Source organism: Vollenhovia emeryi, unplaced genomic scaffold, assembly GCF_000949405.1.
Source record: "Vollenhovia emeryi isolate VEMERY1.0 unplaced genomic scaffold, V.emery_V1.0 DF939439.1, whole genome shotgun sequence".
NCBI classification, from domain to species: Eukaryota; Metazoa; Arthropoda; class Insecta; order Hymenoptera; family Formicidae; genus Vollenhovia; species Vollenhovia emeryi.
The window spans coordinates 11,285-29,686 of NW_011966927.1; the positions used below are offsets into that span (position 1 = coordinate 11,285).

General features: G+C 42.3%; 3 protein-coding genes across 3 annotated transcripts; 1 reads left to right on the forward strand and 2 right to left on the reverse strand.

The window, feature by feature from the left end:
- Positions 1-3,441: 3,441 nt before the first annotated feature.
- LOC105557633 lies at positions 3,442-4,717 on the forward strand. The gene is made up of 3 exons (XM_012004927.1): positions 3,442-3,554; positions 3,673-3,910; positions 4,010-4,717. The coding sequence occupies exons 1-3, from the start codon at positions 3,442-3,444 to the stop codon at positions 4,715-4,717; spliced, it is 1,059 nt and encodes a 352-aa protein (XP_011860317.1).
- Positions 4,718-7,333: 2,616 nt separating this feature from the next.
- Positions 7,334-8,419, reverse strand: LOC105557634. Its single transcript, XM_012004928.1, has one exon. It carries the CDS (start codon positions 8,417-8,419, stop codon positions 7,334-7,336), a length of 1,086 nt encoding a protein of 361 aa, XP_011860318.1.
- Positions 8,420-8,489: 70 nt separating this feature from the next.
- LOC105557635 lies at positions 8,490-9,482 on the reverse strand. Its single transcript, XM_012004929.1, has one exon. It carries the CDS (start codon positions 9,480-9,482, stop codon positions 8,490-8,492), a length of 993 nt encoding a protein of 330 aa, XP_011860319.1.
- Between the last annotated feature and the right edge of the window lie 8,920 nt (positions 9,483-18,402).

The following is an 18,402-nucleotide window of genomic DNA, read 5'->3' on the forward strand; positions in this document are numbered from 1 at the left end:
ACATGATATCGGAACTACATAGCATTTGCGAAACTTCTTTTCTTTATAACTTTTTAATAAACAACGAGCGCCGGCTAAATCCTTCTGAGCGTTACTCAGGAGGGTAACCTTGACAACATATGTCAAGCCCAAGGTTATTGGAGGTGGGTGTGTTAATCTAAATAATTACCATTTATTGCTCAGTGTAACTTTACATACTTCGTTTTAATGCTCCTTATTGACCATATTTTTAATTCTGATAAATTATCGACGACAAATACTCCAATAGCAGACGAAGGATAAGGAATATTATATAAATCCTCAGTATGACGAAATTCATTGCCAACGCATATATCCGTACCAAGTTCTTCAGAGTAAGCAATATTTTTTATTTCTATAATACTCCCATTCATTAAGCCACAACAGTTATCTGCCAAAGTGTCAATGCGAATAGTTGCATTGGAACTTCTTAATATTTTGTATTGTAGTGTTCAGGATAGTGAAAGGACACGTTTCTTCTCGGAATGAAACTTTGAACTTTTTTATTGAAAGGCAACGTTCTTACTGATACGTTGCTACGTAGCTTTCTTTCTGTTGTGTCGCCATTACATGCTCTCCTCCTCACGCAACGCCGATACATCGATACATCGATACATCGAACATTCGACACTCCGCCCCCGTTGAAATACAATTTCAATTTTAATAATTACATGAAAATAAAGTGGACTGTATATAATGCAAATACCTTTAACTAAAAAAAAACAAATGAGTATTCCGTACATCTTTCTAGAACGCCGTACTAACTTAACTAAGCCTAATACAATAACTCAATCAAAAGGCAAAGCGCAAAATCGTCTGATACCTCTTTTATAAGTACCTTGCGCAGTTTTCACGTTCGCAACTCTAACTACTTCATCTGCCCCTGGATAAATCGCAACTACCTTACCCAATGCCCAACGCAGAGGAGGCTAGTTGTCCTCCTTTAACAAAACTACCGTACAAAACTACCTGGCTCTAGAAGCTTCCCTTCTTTCATCCATTTAGTACGCGTTTGCAAATGCTGCAAATATTTGTTCTGCCACCTATTCCAAAAATGTTGCTTCAATTTCTGGATATGCTCGTATCGTGAAAGGTTATTGTCTGGAACGTCTAGTAAAATCTTTGCAACCGGTTCTGCAGGGGGGGCTCCGATAAGAAAATGAGAAGGGGTTAGAACTGAAGGTTCGTTCGGATCTGAGGGAAGCGTCATTAGAGGCCGCGAATTGATGACAGATTTAATTTCAGCTAATAATGTACAATATTCCTCAAAAGTGTAAGATAGACCTCTCGTCACAGTGTACAAGTGCTTTTTTACAGACTGGACTGCTCTTTCCCATAATCCGCCAAAAGAAGCTGTTCTCGGAGGAATAAACTTCCAATCAATCTTCTGGGCCGCGAGTTGAGCCCTCTAGTGTGCCCTTTTGTTGCTCTAAGAGCTGATACACGTCTTCAAGCTCCCTAGCCGCTCCGGCAAAATTTGTAGCGTTGTCTGAATAAATGATTCGACAAAGACCTCGGCGTGCTACAAATCGTCGAAGTGCTGCCATGAACGTTTTCGTTGTCAAATCTGTTACCACTTCTAAATGCGTGGCTTTCGTTGCAAAGCACGTAAAAACAGCAATGTACCCTTTAGAGATGTGCACTCTTCCTCTTCTTCTACTTTCACGTACCTGCAACGGTCCAGCGTAGTCGATTTCGGTGATCGCGAAAGCGTACGGAAGAGCCTTCACGCGATCTTCCGGAAGATTTCCCATGATATAATCCATCTCCTTCGGGCGATATCTGAAGCATGGGATGCAGTTACGAGTGATCTTCCGAACTTCCCGTGCACCCGACAAAGGCCAATACTCTTCTCGAATGCAACTCAAAAACTGTTGAGGTCCACAGTGCAACAACTGAATGTGTTTGTCCCTGAGAATTATAGTCGTTATATGATTTCTAGCAGGCAAAATTATAGGGTGCTTTTGAGCTTCAGAGATTTCTGCATTTTGTAAGCGTCCGCCAACTCGAATAATGCCTGCAGGATCTAAATAAGGTCTGAAACACAAAAGACTTGAATTGTGCTCTAATTGTTTCCCTGACGTAAGACACGTCATTTCTGTCGGAAAAGCTCTCTCCTGTGTCCAACGAAGAATCTTTTTGCGTGCTCTGTCCAATTCCTCTACGTTAAATGCTCCGACGACCTTTACTCGTTTCTTGACTTTGTTCAACACTCGATAAATATAAGCAACGACTCTTTGCAGCTTTGCGAAGGATGAAAACTTTTCCAACAATTCTTCCTTAGTTGATATAAACTTCCTGGATCCTGTTTCCCTGGTTTCCTTGGTTTCGACTTTCGACTCCGGTAGGCTGCTTACCTCCGTTTTGTTGTTGGAGTCAGCAGTGACCAAAAGGCAAGCTCTTGCCGCTGATCTCCTTTCTGGTAAGTCAATTGAGACGGGAAAATCCTGTGCTGGCCAATCCTCTGTAAAACACAACCACGTGGGTCCGTACCACCAAAGGTCATTTCCCTCCAGCACATCGGGTGTTGCTCCTCTAGATAAGACGTCGCGTCGGCTGGATTCTGTTTTGAAGGCACATGCCTCCAAGTGGCATGACTGGTTAAACGTTGTACCTCTGCGACTCTATTAGCTACAAAGGTTTGCAGTGTACTGGATTCCGAACCGATCCAGCAGAGAGTAATCGTCGATACACTCCACAAATGTATTTCCTCGATCTTGTTCCCAAGCGCCCGTTCGATGGTTGATACGAGTTGCGCCAACAAAACTGCCGCGCAAAGCTCGAATCGAGGCGTCGTCATTGTCTTCAATGGCGCCATTTTTTATTTGGAGCATAAAGGTGCCTTTTCACGCGTCGCTCGTCGCTGGATTTCTCGGTACATGATTGGCCGTCATTACTTTTGTCGCTGGTAACTCTGTTGATCTATGAAAAGCGTTCAAGCGATATTTTGTAACCTCAAAGTTGTGAAATATTTATATCTTGAAAGGTGTTTAGTGAAAGGTGAATTTCAAAATTTAGTTTAATCTGTTATTGATAATTATTATATTCGATTTTTGGAAAATTTTGAATTTTGTGAAAGTATTTAGTTTTTGAGAAGTAAAAATTAAAGAAGTTATTAATTTCATTTTCTTTAAAATTATACAGGTGCAAGAAAAACAATCTGTAATGCTAGCTTACAAATATCAAACTTGGGTTCATCAATACAAAACAGCCTTGATAATGAATAGAAAGAAAAGAGAAAATAAACGCAAGAAAGTGCTTGCTGCTGTTGCACTACACGAAATATTGAAAAAAGAAAGAACGTATCAGCCTAAACGTTTTTGGATCGACCCATTATTTCATGAACGTCATACTCATGGATTTTATCATGCCTTATATCCAGTCATTTCATTAAATGAAGCTCGATTCAGAAATTATTTCAGGATGACTGCAACACAATTTGAGCAACTACTGGAAATGGTCGGTCCTATTATTACAAAACAAACTGTTATTCGTGAACCGATTTCAGCGGAAGAACGTTTGTCATTAACTCTGAGGTATGTAAAAATGTACAATAAATTTTGGTAACAAAATTAGTTTTCTGCACTCAAGTTTTATAACAAAATCAGTATTCTGCATAATTATATACATGTTAATATCAATTTTTTCTTTCAGATTCTTGGCATCAGGGGATTCAATGACTTCAATGTCGTATCAATATTTGATTGGTTTGACAACTGTCACTAATATAATCGATGAAACGTGTGAAGCAATTTGGAATTGCCTGCGAGAGATTGTGCTCAAAGAGTCTATAGAAACTGATGAATGGCATAGAATCGCTCACGATTTTGAAAATACTTGGAATTTTGCACATTGTATTGGAGCGATCGATGGAAAACATGTTATGATACAGGTTGAAAATTTTTTTATCCAAATGTATCGGAAAAATAACTGTTTTCTAACATTGAGTTTGTAAAGTTGGTTATTTTACTAAATTCTTTTATGTTTTTAGTGCCCTAATAATGCCGGTTCGCTGCATTTTAATTACAAACACTGGAACAGCATAGTATTGCTTGGAATCTGCAACGCTAATTACATTTTTACGTTCGTTGATATTGGAGCTTACGGCCGACGTAGTGATGGGGGAATTTTCAGGGATTCTGTGATGGGACATTTATTTGAAAAGAAAAATATGAATTTACCCGAGTCAGAGCCAATTTCACCCGGCGGAAAGTCTTTGCCCTACATTCTCGTAGGAGATGAAGCATTCCAGTTGGCAGAATATTTACTGCGCCCATACCCTGGAAAAGATTTGAACCCCGAACGTAGAATATTCAACTATCGATTGAGTCGTGCTAGGAGAACAATAGAGAACACTTTTGGGATTCTAGTCAGCAGATGGAGAATATTAAAACGACCTATAATTTGCAATGTCAAAAAAACAATAAAAATAGTTCAAGCCATTGTGTGTCTCCATAATTGGCTTCGTATTGCAGACATCGATGAAAATCAGTATGTTCCTCCCTCTATGGTAGATCAGTATACCTCAGATGGCGAGATTCCTGGTTCGTGGAGGAATCTTATAGAAGGTAGTGCATTGCACGACATAGGTAAATTTGGTTCAAATAATAGCACTCGTCAAGCGCAGGCTATTCGAGATGAATTTTGCAACTATTTTTATGGCGAAGGAGCAATTCCCTGGCAGTTTAATTGTTTGTAAAATAAATGGTATTAAAAAAATTGCATATAAAACTATATTTCACATATTCGATGTACTTCTTATATATTCATATAATTTAATTATATATTTTAATATTTACATACACAATTATTATGTATTATTATTATCTATCGGAATAAAATGTTTTAATTGAAAAAGTTTTATAATAATAAATGAATTTTCAAAATGATGGGAACTCACTTGGGGTTTTCAGACAGAACATCATGTGATGCTGATTCACAAAGTTTAGAAAGCAAATGGGTCGTGAATTAATTCCATGTCAAGAAAAAAATGAAAGAAAAATCATAAAATTCACGATTCCGGAAAATATATACTCAAGCAATGTAAAAAATACTCTAGATCGTTCTTCTCGATTTGTACCAATTGTACAACTCCTCAATGTTACTTTAATGTAGTTCTGAAATAATAATTATCGACGTCGATGATAATAACAAAAGTTTATTGCACATAGCTTTCATTTTCCAGTCCTTTTTTAGTCATTTTACAATTAAACATTATTATTTTTTAATTATTTTCTGTCATTCAACTTTACATTAATAAAATATCTTTATTGCAAATTTTTGTACTTAAAATAACGCTTATTAATAGTCAGAATTATTGATTGCATCAACAACAAGATTTAATAAATCTCTCATGACATTACGACGATGTCGAGCAGGTAATTCCCTTAATTGGTACCCGAGAGTGGCTGTAAATGAGTCAATTTCATCAGGCATCGGTGGCGGAGGCGGCAAAACAAGTTCATTAGATGGATTGTCGCATAAGGCATCTGCGATTCTGTTTAGGACATCGCTGTTCTCTGACTTGACTCTTTTTCTTATGAGTGGGACAGGCACATCGTTTTCGTCAATTTCTCCATCCTTATTTGCCGAATTCGTTTTTGATAAGCGCGCATTTGTTGATGTACTGTAAGAAACAAAGAGTTTATTATTGCTGTGATAATGTTTCATTTGTACTGTATGAAAATAACGCACTGTTTAGCTAAGCATGACTCTCGCATGAACTGCATGGAGTGATAATGAACCCATTGGCTAGCTTTATTTGTCCTTCCTGAACCGCTCGGTAAAACTTCGGCTTGGGCTATGCGACGAAAAGTGTCGACTAAATTTTTGAATTTGTTCTTTGCCTCGTCAGCTGTGAAGCCCTCCGCGCTGAAACTATCAGCTACTTCTTGCCAATATTTTTTAATTGCAGCTGGCGCACGCTGCTCCAGTGGTAGGGATAAATTCCACAATGGTTCGCGAATGTAAACTTCATTAATGAGCAATTCCTGAAGATCCGTATTCCATGAAATTTTTCCTTTTTCATTATTTTTTACGGGCCGTTTGCTACTTTGCGCCGCTGTAACTTTGCTGTCTGTTATCAAAATTATTATTGAGAGAATGGCCTGTTGCTCACAGGACGCGTTGACGCGTTACGCGTGAAAAGATAGTCAATGAGACTCCTGCCTTTCCGGAAAAGCAAAAGTCTCATAGGTTATCTTGTCACGCCGCGTGACGCGTCAACGCGTCCTGTGAGCAACAGGCCAATGATGACATTTCTTGAATATTTACTTACTCGTATTCACCAGCAAAGTTTTACTGCAACTAGGCGCGGAGTTGATTTTATTTTGGACATCTTTGACTATTGTTAATCCGTCATCTGAAAACATTATTTTAAATAATTTTTTTCAAAAATTGTCAAAACCGGCCATAATAACTATTTTATTATTTTACCTTTGACAGGAAACACATACGGTGACTCTTTTTCACATAAGAAATTTGTATATCCAGCCATACATGAATGAGAAGCAATTTTATTAAAATTGCATTCGCTTTTGCATAAGCCGCACAATACAATTTTTGGCACTACTGTAGTCTAAAAAGCATTAAAAATTACATTTTCATTCAAAACAATTTAATCAATAAAAATTGACAAGTAACAAAAAGTGAGGTTAAACACAGAAGAGATTATCCAAACGATTGTATTTTACATTATTTCTCCAAATTATAATAATTAAACTTTGCTATTTATTAAATTTATTTATTACCTACCTGATTAGTTGCCATTGCGAGAAACTCTTTAAAATTTTATGTTATATATGTATCCTCTTGTCGCTAGCGACGAAAAGACGAAGTTAAAATAATTTAACGTACCACGTGACACGTCCATCGCTAGCGACTAGCGACGTATGAAATTGCACCTTAAAAATCTCGACTGTATCGCGTTTCCTGATCCTTGGCTGATTATGTAAACACATGCGCCGTACCCTTTCTCGGACGCATCGCAAAACCCGTGTATCGTAACCTTCAGCGTCGGGTTTCGAGGGTTTACATTTCGTCGAATCTTCCAGGCCTTGACTTGCTCCACAGCGTGGCGAAACGTTCTCCATTCTAGCTTCAGTGTCTCCGGTACTTCTTCGTCCCACCCACCATTTCCGAAAAGGGAATTGAGCACTCATTAGTATGTCCGACAAGTCCCCTTGTAACTTCATAGCTTCTTCTTTGGTCTTGGTACCCGTCAGCAAATCATCCATGTAAAAATCCTTTTCTATAACTTGGTTGAGCTTCCAAAGCTCCTGTAAATGTTGTTTAGCGATCATTACCAGAGGCCCGATTATGCCAAGGGGATCATAAATATGAGCAATAGCGGACAAGATACTTCTTTACAAGTGACCTTTTCCTCCTTTGGCAGTCTCACGTTGTATTGTAGGACATCTTCGTTGCTATTCCACAAAAGTCCAAGCGTTTTAGTACTTCCTTGTATGTCAAGCACCAACAGCTCGTCTGTTTTACCTAAATCGCTGATGCGACTCAGAATCTCCGGGTCATTCGTACGCCATTTCCGAAAAGGGAATTGAGCACTCATTAGTATGTCCGACAAGTCCCCTTGTAACTTCATAGCTTCTTCTTTGGTCTTGGTACCCGTCAGCAAATCATCCATGTAAAAATCCTTTTCTATAACTTCTGCAGCCTCTGGGTAAACTTCTCTATTCAGATTTGCAAGTTCACGTAGGCACCGCATAGCTGAAAATGGAGCGCATGCAGTTCCGAACGTGACTGTCTTTAATGTGTATGCCTTAATCGGTTGAGACCTGTCCTTCCTCCAGAGAACTTGTTGTAGATGCCTATCCTCCTTCGCCACGTGGATTTGCCTGAACATCCGAGTTATGTCTGCAGTCAAAACGAATTCATGAGTACGAAAACGCATAAGCATCTCTAAAATGTCGCTTTGCAGATTAGGACCCGTCATTAATTTGTCATTTAATGACGTTCCCAACGATGAACTGAAAGATGCGTCTAATACGACCCTCAATTTGGTTGTCATGCTCTCCTTCCTGATCACTGGTTGATGTGGTAAGTAAAACGGATCAACCAGCTCTTCTTGGAAATTTTCAGTAAGGTACATATCTCCTGATTCCTCGTATTCTGACATGACACTAGTGTATGCTTCTTGTAACTCTGGCTGTTTCTGAAATTGCTTCTCTACCCCGATGAGTCTTCTTTTCGCGCCCTCAAAGGAATCTCCTAAAATGACATTGGATCTCTGCGGCAGCTTCACTATAAATCTTCCTTCCTGGTCTCGGATGTACGTATTTTTAAAGTGTTCCTCACACATTTCTTCTTCCTTGGTTTTTGAGCGAACGACCTCCAGCTCTTCTATCTTCCAGAATTTTTCCAATTGTCCCTCGAGTCCGGCCATGGTAATCACATTACTAGCTGACGTTATTCTTGGACGTATATTAGTGACGCATTCTCCACCTGCGATCCAACTAAAATGGGTATTCTGCAATGTGGGGCCATCCTTGCTTGAAATGATTTCTCCTGGAATTAATTAACACTTTCCAAAAAAGTCCCGCTCCAATCAAAACGTCTATGTCTCCCGGCTTGTCAAATTCCGGATCCGCAAGGCTGAGATGATGTGGGATCCTTAATTTCACTTGGGGAAGCTTGACCTGAGGTATTCGATCCGTTATCACTGGCAGGACTAAACATTCTTGCTTTGCTTTGTAGTTGGACGTTGTCGACGTCAATTGAATGTTGACAGATTTGTTTACGAGGACCCTTGCTTGATTGACCCCAACGACTGGATACTTGACTCCTGTGCTCGCAATTTGCAACCTTTTAACCAGGTCTTCCGTGATTAAATTTGATTGCGACCCAGGATCCAATAAAGCTCTGCAGCGATGCATTGCACCATTGACGTCGCTCACGTACACTTGAGCGGTAGAGAGAACGACTCTGGTGTACCTTCTTGGAGCACAATGATTGGCCGCTTGGCTCGTCTCTTCTTCCATGGTTCCACTGGACATCGCCTGTTCATTATCCCTTTCTTCTGACACTTGACTATGATGAGTGGCTACACTGTTTTGCTGATTGCTTGTTTCTTCTTTTTCCTTATCCGTACTGCCCTCCGAGTCTTTATGCAAGAGCGTATTATGCTTCTTGCTGCATTTCCTGCATGCCGAAGACCTGCATTCTCGACCGATGTGACCCTCTTTGAGGCAGTTTGTACACAGCTTTAATTGTCTGGCTTGCTGGTACCGCTCGTTCGGAGACAATTTTAGAAATTTATCGCATTTGAAGAGTAGATGTGACCTCTTGCACAATCCACACGAGGTTGTGGTCGCTGTCATAACGAGTTTTTTCTCTGCCTTCTTCGAATTTGCAGCTCCGGACTCGGTTTTGCCTTTTCCTCGGTCCGTCATCTCTAACATTGTGCATCTTTTCTCCAGGAAATCGGTCAAATCGTTCAAGGTAGCCATTGTATCTGTGGATTGGTGACCCACTTCCTTTTCCCATTCTTCTCTAGTCGCTTTATCTCATTTCTCAGAGATGATGTACACAACGATGGTATCCCAATGCTCCGTGGTTTCGTCGAGTGACTTGAGTGATCTGAGATGGGATTTAGTGTCATCGATGATATTTCTTAAGCTAGCATGACCTCCCTTGGCAACCTGCATATCAAACAATCCCTTTAAATGAGTGTTGATTATGAGCCTTTTATTCTCATATCTTTTCTTAAAAAATCCCCTGCAATTGTATAATTTGCGTCTGAGACTTCGAGGATTGCTATGATTTTCAATGCTCCGTCCCTCAACAATCTGTAGCAACTGAAACTTTTGAATGTCTGGTATATTCCTATCGTGCACTGCCTTGGTAAAAGAGTCCTTGAACATAAGCCATTCTCCGAAATCTCCTCCAAACGGTTTGATCGTCAATGGCGGTAGTTTGATTTTTAATGAAGCGTCGACGTGATCAACGTTCGCCCTTTGTAGGCTCGACTGAGAGCTTCCCGATTGATTAGGATTCCCGGTAGGTGCTGGTTGGAGTTTTCCTCTTGCTATCGACATCGCCTCGTAGTAGATTTTCTCATATTTGTCTGAGCTGTCTGCTTGCTGACTCAACAATGTCATAGGAATATTCTCTGTTTAACAGAAAAGTAAAAATACATGAATGTTTGCTCCTTAATAGAAATTATAACACATGAATATTCTCTGCTTTACAGAATAGTAAACACACACGATTATTCTGTGCTTAACATTAAAGTTAAAATACATGAATGTTCTTTCCTTTATAGAAATTATAATATATGAATGTTGTTTCCTTTAGAGAAATTATAACACATGAATATTGTCTGCTTTACAGAATAATAAACACACACGAATATTCTGTGCTTTACAGAAAAGTTAAAATACATGAATGTTCTTTCCTTTATCGAAATTATAAGACATGAATGTTCTTTCCTTTATCGAAATTGTATTTCGCGCCTCTTCCTCGAGATCAAGTTGTAGTAGCCTCTACTTTCCACCGATGTTGCCACAGTTTGTAAGTGTAGAATTTTTGTCTTCCGCTTGGCGTTTCTCATTCTTCTTCTTTGTGCCGAACCCGTCACATCAGAGAAATAAGTATCAGCAGAAAGTGTAAGATAATGTCGAGCAAAAGAAAGAAATACACAGCGAAGGATGGAGATAAGGAGAATGAGTTTACAAGAGAAATTAAACGGTTAAGAAAAGCTATTGAGCGGCAAAAGAAGGATCGATCAGATCGCTGTGGTAAGTCAGAAATAAGCACGCCGGTTCGATTAGAACGGCGGTGGTAAGTTGCTACGCCGAACGAACGTTGTCATGTGCAAACTAGCGGTCAGGCCGGTCCAACCGACAATTGACAATGCTAGCGCCGTACATAACCTCGCCATGCTGGTCCAACCAGCGTTGGTGGCAGTGCACATAACTTTGCCATGTCGGTCCAACCGACGTTGGTAAACAAAACCTTAAGTACGGTCCAACCGTATGTTGGCAACGATCGACGTGCATAATCCTATCAAGTCGGTCCAACTGACATAGAGCTAAAGTGCCTCTCACAGTCCAATTGTGTAGAGTCTTGCATGCCAGGATATTATACGACCTAAACGCGTAAACATCGTCATGACTTGGTTTCTGATGTCTGACACAACAGGTAATTCAAGAGAAGCCAAACGGAGACGACGATCGCACACGGATTCTCAAGGTGAGAACGATAGACACGATCGTGGCAAACGCGCTAGTAGATGCAGCGACAGAGGTGGAGGTGGAGGTTGTAAGATTCCTGGTCGAAATAGGATTTACAATCAGATTTTCATTATCGGAAAGAGGTGGGAGAGACGACCGAACGAATGGCCAGCGGGACTGAAGCATCCAGTATTAATCGAACATAAAGTTTATTTTATAATTATATCGCTTCGATTGTTTTACAATAAAGTTAAGTGTTCGGCGCAACGGGCCGCTCGGTCAGATATAATATAAATAGGTTACGAATACCGATCGCTGGTTTACGAAGGCCCGGAGAGGGTCCGGCGTGAAGTCAGTGAATACAAACAAAGCGCGACCTCGCGTACCGATCCGAGCAAGGACGGATATTACCGTTGGCGACGAGTCACTGCGGGCAGCGGTGAGCGAACGAAGATTTGTTATATATTAAGATCGCAACCGACTATCGTAGATTCCCCATAGAATGATATATTCGTTGCATCTTTGAATGCGAATATTCGGCGATGATTTTAGTTACTCATCTTGGCGGGGTATTTCCCACGTTGGCTCTTTCTCCTGCTTCAGGGCCCAGTGCCTCGCTGACTATGGTAAAGATCCGATAGCCGTCCTTTCCTTCACGGTCTTCCCTTCGTAATGAACCAGCTCTAAGATAGCCCTTTACTCGATTTCTCTCCTGTACTGGATCTCCGCTGGATCAACGATAGAAAGTGCGTGTGCCTCTGGCGAGGGCCCCGAAACGAAAGAGGCCGAGCATTCGCTCGATCGTTCGATCCCGGCCATTCGATCACCAAGCCTGCGCGTTCGTCACTTTCCCTTCCTTCTCGCTTATCGAGAGGAGGGATGACGTAGCGCTATCTTATAAGGTTATGACTACCGTGACAGACAAAGTTACCCTCACGACCGGCGGAGACGACATTCAGACCGCAGCTTCAGTCGTGAACGATATTTAAGCCAAGAGCGTAGTAAAAGCCCCAGTCAAGCTCGTAAGGACGACCACAGTAGATCGCAACGTGATCATAAATCAAGGGATAACTCAGTCTCAACGGTCGAATCCTCTGCATCCTCAAGTCACAGAGAGCTGCAGTCGTCGAGAGACGTCGATCCAATGGAGACGTCACCAACTGGCGACACCAACAAACAGGGCCAATCGAGTCAAATTACGCAGACAAATCTGATGGGCCAAACGGCCCAAGACGATCAGGGGGCTATGCCGGCTCAGGAACGAAATCAATCCGTAATTAAGTCCTCGTTGACAGGTACACAAAACGAAAAAGAACCAGATCTTGACCCGGATATTCTCCAGGCTATAGGGGAAAGGGTTCATCCGGACAGGAAGCTGGCACCGGCCATACATACAAAATTCGTAGCCGGAATAGAAGTAATTAAAAAAGGCCTCCCGATAGAAAAAAGGAAAGAATTAGTTAAAAAATTTTTATCACCCGAAAATTGTTTAAAGATGGATCCCCCTAAATTGAATCCAGAACTAAAAGCTTGCCTCCATGACACGATAACAAAAAGAGACAGCCGGATCGTGGAAAAGCAGTTAAGGACAACGACTGGCCTCGCTGGTCTGTTGGACGTACTGGTGAAAATTACAGGTCTTAAAGGTGAAGAAAAATTGCCAATCAAGGAAGTAACAGAGTCCTTGTGGGGAGTTCTGCAAATCATGGCAGATCTTCAACATGTGGAGTCCAGCATTCGTCGGAGCCTCATATTGAAAAATGTTAACCCATCAATGAAGGAGGCGCTTAATGCAACTTCTGTCGATGAGTGGCTCTTTGGAGAGAAACTGGAAGAAAAAGTGAAAGCGGCAAAAACTCTTGAAAATTCAAGCAAAAGTCTAAAATCTAGCACGAAGCAAAACCAAACGAGCCAGTCAAAAAATTCGAAACGCCCGCTCCATCGTCAGTCGTTCAAGTGGACTCGCACCTCGTTGTCGAGCGGGCGGAGGTCTTACCAACCACACCAGAAGCAGAAACATCCCAACCGGCAATCGACACAGCAAAAAGAGCCAGTCAATATCGAAGAAGGAAAATTAGCGGCCGTAAGTACTGTTACGTCCTGTGGACTCCACGATTTCTCTCTTTCAAAAAACCATAAGAAACATGTTTTTCTTCCCTTGGAAACTACAATTTTAGAAATCAGCGGATATCGACTAGCTAACGCACGAGTCCCCTCCCCACAAAAAATTGATTGCCAGAGTTTCACTTTTCGAAACTCGAAACGTAAAGTGCCCTGATTGTTGCTGGTCGATAGCCGTTGATATAATAAAAAGGGGAGAAATAACAGACAGGATGGGATCAGGCCCCTTCAGACGGCAGTTTCGAAATTGAGATTTCCAAAATATTATACTTAGGGGTAAAACCACTCTAGAGGCTGAAAAAAAGACCTAAATTTGACAATTTATTTTGGGAGTATGACAAACGGAATAGAATTTCTTTTCAGAGGGTTTATTTAACACATATTGAAGTACGAAAAACAATTTTTTTATTGTCATTTTCATACAAAATGGCGGCGACAGAGCCCGTAGTCGAAGACAGCTTTTTTTAAAACATCGCCATGGGAGGACGGATTTCTCGGCATGTATGAGTTCTGGAACAAAAAACAAAAAAAATTTATAATTTATATACAATTGGCGAGAGGGGGGTAAATATGGCGAGGAGAAAAGAGGCTGGTGAAAGAAAGTAGTGAGAAAAGTGTCGGAAGTGAGGTTTAAGGTGGAGTGTGAGGAAGGAGGAGGAAGTGAGAGTGAGAGGAACGGGAGAGGAACCAGAGGACATGGAGGCGAGAAGAATTAGCGGAAGGCGGAAGAGAAATCGACATGGAAAAGGTGAAACGGCATGAGTCGGCGATCTTGGAACAAGGAGGAAGGAGGAGAGAGGGGAGCAGAGGAGGGAGAACAGACATGGAGAGAGAAGAGGATTTGTGGAGAGAAGCGAGAGATCGAGAGCGGGTACGAGAGATCGACTGTGGAGAGCGAAAGGAGATTGGCTGGAGAGTTCGAGAGATCGATTCGGCAGGATGAGGTAGGGAGGGAGAGGAAAGTGTGAGGAGGAAGGGAAACAGAAGATCTCAGACGGGAGAAGAGAAGTGTGTTCGAGTTCGAGCAGTCGATTCAGCAGAAGAGGAGGTGGAAGGGAAAGGGGCTCGGGAGTACGGAAGGCGCACGAGAGGGGCAGGCAGTGCAGGTGGCAAAGCGAGCGGTAAGACCAAGAAAAGGCAGCGACAGAGGCGAAAAAGGATACGGAGGCGGATAGCGAAGGAAAGGTGGAGGAGAAGAAGACAGAAGGGAGAAAGTAGGAGAGGAGAAGAGCGAGGGAGAGGTGAAAGAGACGGAGAGAGGAGGTAAGAAAGGAGGAAGGGAGAGCGGGAAGGAGAGAGAGGTTAGGAGAGAGGAGGCGACAGGACTGGAAAGACGAGTAAAGGAGAGAGGAGAGAAGCGGAAACAGGAGAAAGGGAGAGAGGGAGGAAGAAGAAGCGGAGACAATGACCGGGAGAGAGAGAGGAGTGGAGGAGGAGAGAGGAGGGTGGTGAGAGGTAGAGGAGAGAAAGAGGAGGTGAAGGGGGATGGAGAGGAAGACGAACAACGAAAGGGGAGGAGGAAAGTGGGTAGAACGAGAGGTGAGAAGCGGAGGAAGCAGGGGGAACGGACAAGGAGGAGACAGAGGAGCAGAGAGAGCGGAAGAAAAGGAAGAGAGAGAGAGAGAGAAGGATAAGAAGAAGGAGAGGAAGAGGAGAGGAAGGAGAAGAAGAGAGAGAGGAGAGCGAGAAAATAGGAGAAAGAAAAGGTGGAGGAGGAAAGGAGGAAATGTGCAATGGAGAGTGAGAAGGAGAGAGGAGGAGACAGGAATGGAAGACGAATAAAGGAGAGATGAGAGAAGCGGAGACAGGAGAAAGGGAGAGAGGGAGGAAGAGGAAGCGGAGACAATGACCGGGAGAGAGAGAGGAGTGAGTCAGAGGAGAGAGAAAGGAGTCGAGGAGAATGAGAAAAGAAATGGAGGGGTAAGGAGAGAGATCGGTGAAGAGAAGGAGGGAAGGAAGAAGGAGCGGACAAAGGTGGATGGAGTGGAGGGAGGAGAGAGAGAGGCGAGGAGAGATGGAAGGTGGGGAGACGGAGGAAGGAAGAGAAGAGGGAAAGAGGAAGGAAGTAGCGGAGAGTAAGAGGAAGGAGAATAAGAAAGAGAGGAGAGAGAAGAGGAATAGGAGAAAGAAGAAGCGAAGGAGAAGGAAGAGGAAGAGGAGAGGCGAGGAGAAGGAGAAAAGAAATGGAAGGGTAAGAAGAGAGATCGGTGAAGAGGAGGATGGAAGGAAGAAGGAGCGGATAAAGGTGAATGGAGCGGATGGAGGAGAGAGAGACAGGCGAAGTGAGATGGATAATGGAGAGACGGGAGAAGGAAGAAAGGAGGGAGGGGAAGAGGAAGGAAGTAGAGGAGAGTAAGACGGAGAGAGGAGAAGATGAGAGCGGAGAGGAAGGGAAGGGACAGGGAGTGGAGGAGGGAGGGGGAGGGGTGAAGGAGAAGCCAGTGGTTAAAAGGATAGTAATTTTGAAGTATGATTTTAATTTTGATTTTGATTGTAGGACGGAGAAAGGAGAGGGGGCGGAAGAGGAGAGGAAGAATGAGAGAAGGGAGGCACAGGAGAGAGGGAACACAAGGAGGAAGCAGGAAAAAAAAGAAGGAAAGACGAGGCAAGATGGGGGGAGAGAAGGCAGAAGGTGAAAACAGGAAATGGAAGGAGGAGGGAAAGGATTGTAATGAGCGCGAAACCGCCTCATTGCCACGCAGGTATAGCGCACGCAGCAGAGTATCAAATATCTGCCGCGTGCGAAGAAGGAAGTAGACGATGGGACATTAACCCATCGGAACCGAGTCGGCAGTGCTGACGAAGCCACTGCTGACTAGTTTAGAACCGACCTGGCGACAGGTCCGAAATTCCGAATAAACGGCCTGACAACAGCCGACTATAAAAACGAATGGAAAGAAGGCAGGGCGGGTCATTATTAAGTAAGACACACGAGTGTACGTATCTGTATCAAAGTTTTTAATAAAGGATATTGTTTAAAATAATGGCTTATGGCCTTTCATAAACCGCGAAGTGTATTCACGGCAACGATCCCCGAGACTTCGTGCCCCGACTAAGCCGGTGGCACAACAGGATGCTGGAGAAGAAAGGAGGAAAGAGGAAGGAGGGATAAGGATAGGGAGAGGGTCGAGGGGAGGGGGGTAAAAGCATGTAAAGGTCGCATATGGCCAGGTCGCGGTAGGAGAGATAAGGATATGGTTGTAAAGGGTTCGGGAACGCTCCCTTCAAAAGCGCCTCTGTATGTCGAAAGAAATAAACACACATACATACATACATACTATATACAATTGGCTTTGGAAGTACGTAGGGATTTTTGTTTAAATCAATTTTTGTGGAAATGGTGCTCTTTGTAAGAAATGAATCGATTTTTTGCCCTAAAAGTGAACATTAAATTGTTTCTAAAAAAAAGTTTACATTCAATCAAAAACGGCTACGTACTTCCAAAGAGAATATTGTTGTGAAGCTACTGTAAAAATTTCAAATCGATCCATGCAATAGTCTCCAAGAAATCCGTCCTCCCAGTGTGAAAAAAGTAATTTCGAGAAAAACGCGTTTAAAGTTTTATGAACACTTTAATCCTTGAAATTTTTGTTTACCTCTAATTTGCGATGTCTGCACCATACATTTGGCCATCCAGGTCGATGTTCGCCTCCTCTTCTTCCTTCCTAGATGCTTTTAAGGATATTCGGGCCCTTTTTGCGGCATCGCTAAGCGATCTCTCGGAAAAGTTGATGCGGCGCGCGTCGGTTTCCACGCAGAAGTTATAACAGTTCGGCCCAATTGTCATATCCAAATTCTGCATGAGCCTCATGATAGTTGATAGGCCGTCATTATATATACCTACACTAATATAAACTGCCGTGTCAAGAATGTGTTTGCCGCTTGAAGTCGATTTCGGAGCCATTGACCAGACTGTAGCGTTGAAGCTCTCGTTACTATTTTGCGTAAAGCCGCCGATGCAACGAGAAAGCAACAAGAGAACATTCTCGAAGCCCCGTCTCCAACACTCATATTGTTCTTGTTATTCACTTCAACACAATATATAATATATAAAATATAAAAATATATAATATATAATATATAAAACAGAGAAATGAACGGGAAAAGCGATGAATCACAGCACGCCGCGTGAGTGCCGCGCGCTCTGAGGCGCTGCGGCAAAATCGATAATTAAACCATTTCAAATTTTATAAATTGTTATCCAAGAATGGCATATTGTTTTTATGACCTTAAAGTATCGTTTAAGCAAAAAAAATTTCGATTTTTTGAAAATTCTAGAGTGGTTTTACCCTTTAAGTACGATCCGAGACACAAAAAGGGGATTCTAAAAAAGACATGTTGAACAAAAACTTGACCCAAAAGTGAAACTCGGGATTTTTTGAAAGTCGCTGAAGGGAATGATGCCCATAAATAAATATCAAAGGGCGACAACGACTTAATGGTCGGGTTGCCAATAAGAAAGACAACTCCTTGACACCTCCAAATAATCCACCAATGAACAACCAAAATCCAAAATCTCCTTCCACGTCCCATGACCAAGATCCATCCCCAAAAAATTGTATATAAACCAGGAGCCTGCTGGCTCAGCTCTCTCCTTGGCAGCTCCCGACTCCACCACAGTGCAGCTCTCTCCGTCTATCTCCAAGTACCTCGCGATTTCAAATTATAATTCGACGTAATTCAGGTACTACTCCGTGCAAATAAAATCTGTGCGCGATTGCGGCCGACGGACCACCAATCTGAGCCAGCCGCCTTCAAAAATTTAACCAGACGCAATCCACCAGCTCTTTACATCTCAATCGTCGATCTCAATCAGTAGTAAGTCACACGTTTTCATTTCTTTCATTTTCTCTTCGGCTCGACGACCTCCGTTCCCCCTATTATTTCTTCATTATTATTTGACAAATCTGAGGGACCTTTGCTAGATTTAAAAAAATCTCGTTCTTGCTCTCGCGAGTTGACTTCAAGACACCCATCCATCGAGCATTCGTTTCGTACCTCTGGATTCGCCGTTTGTGTGAATTCGATACGATTCGAATATTTCCATCCATTGAAAATTCATTTCGTGCCTCTG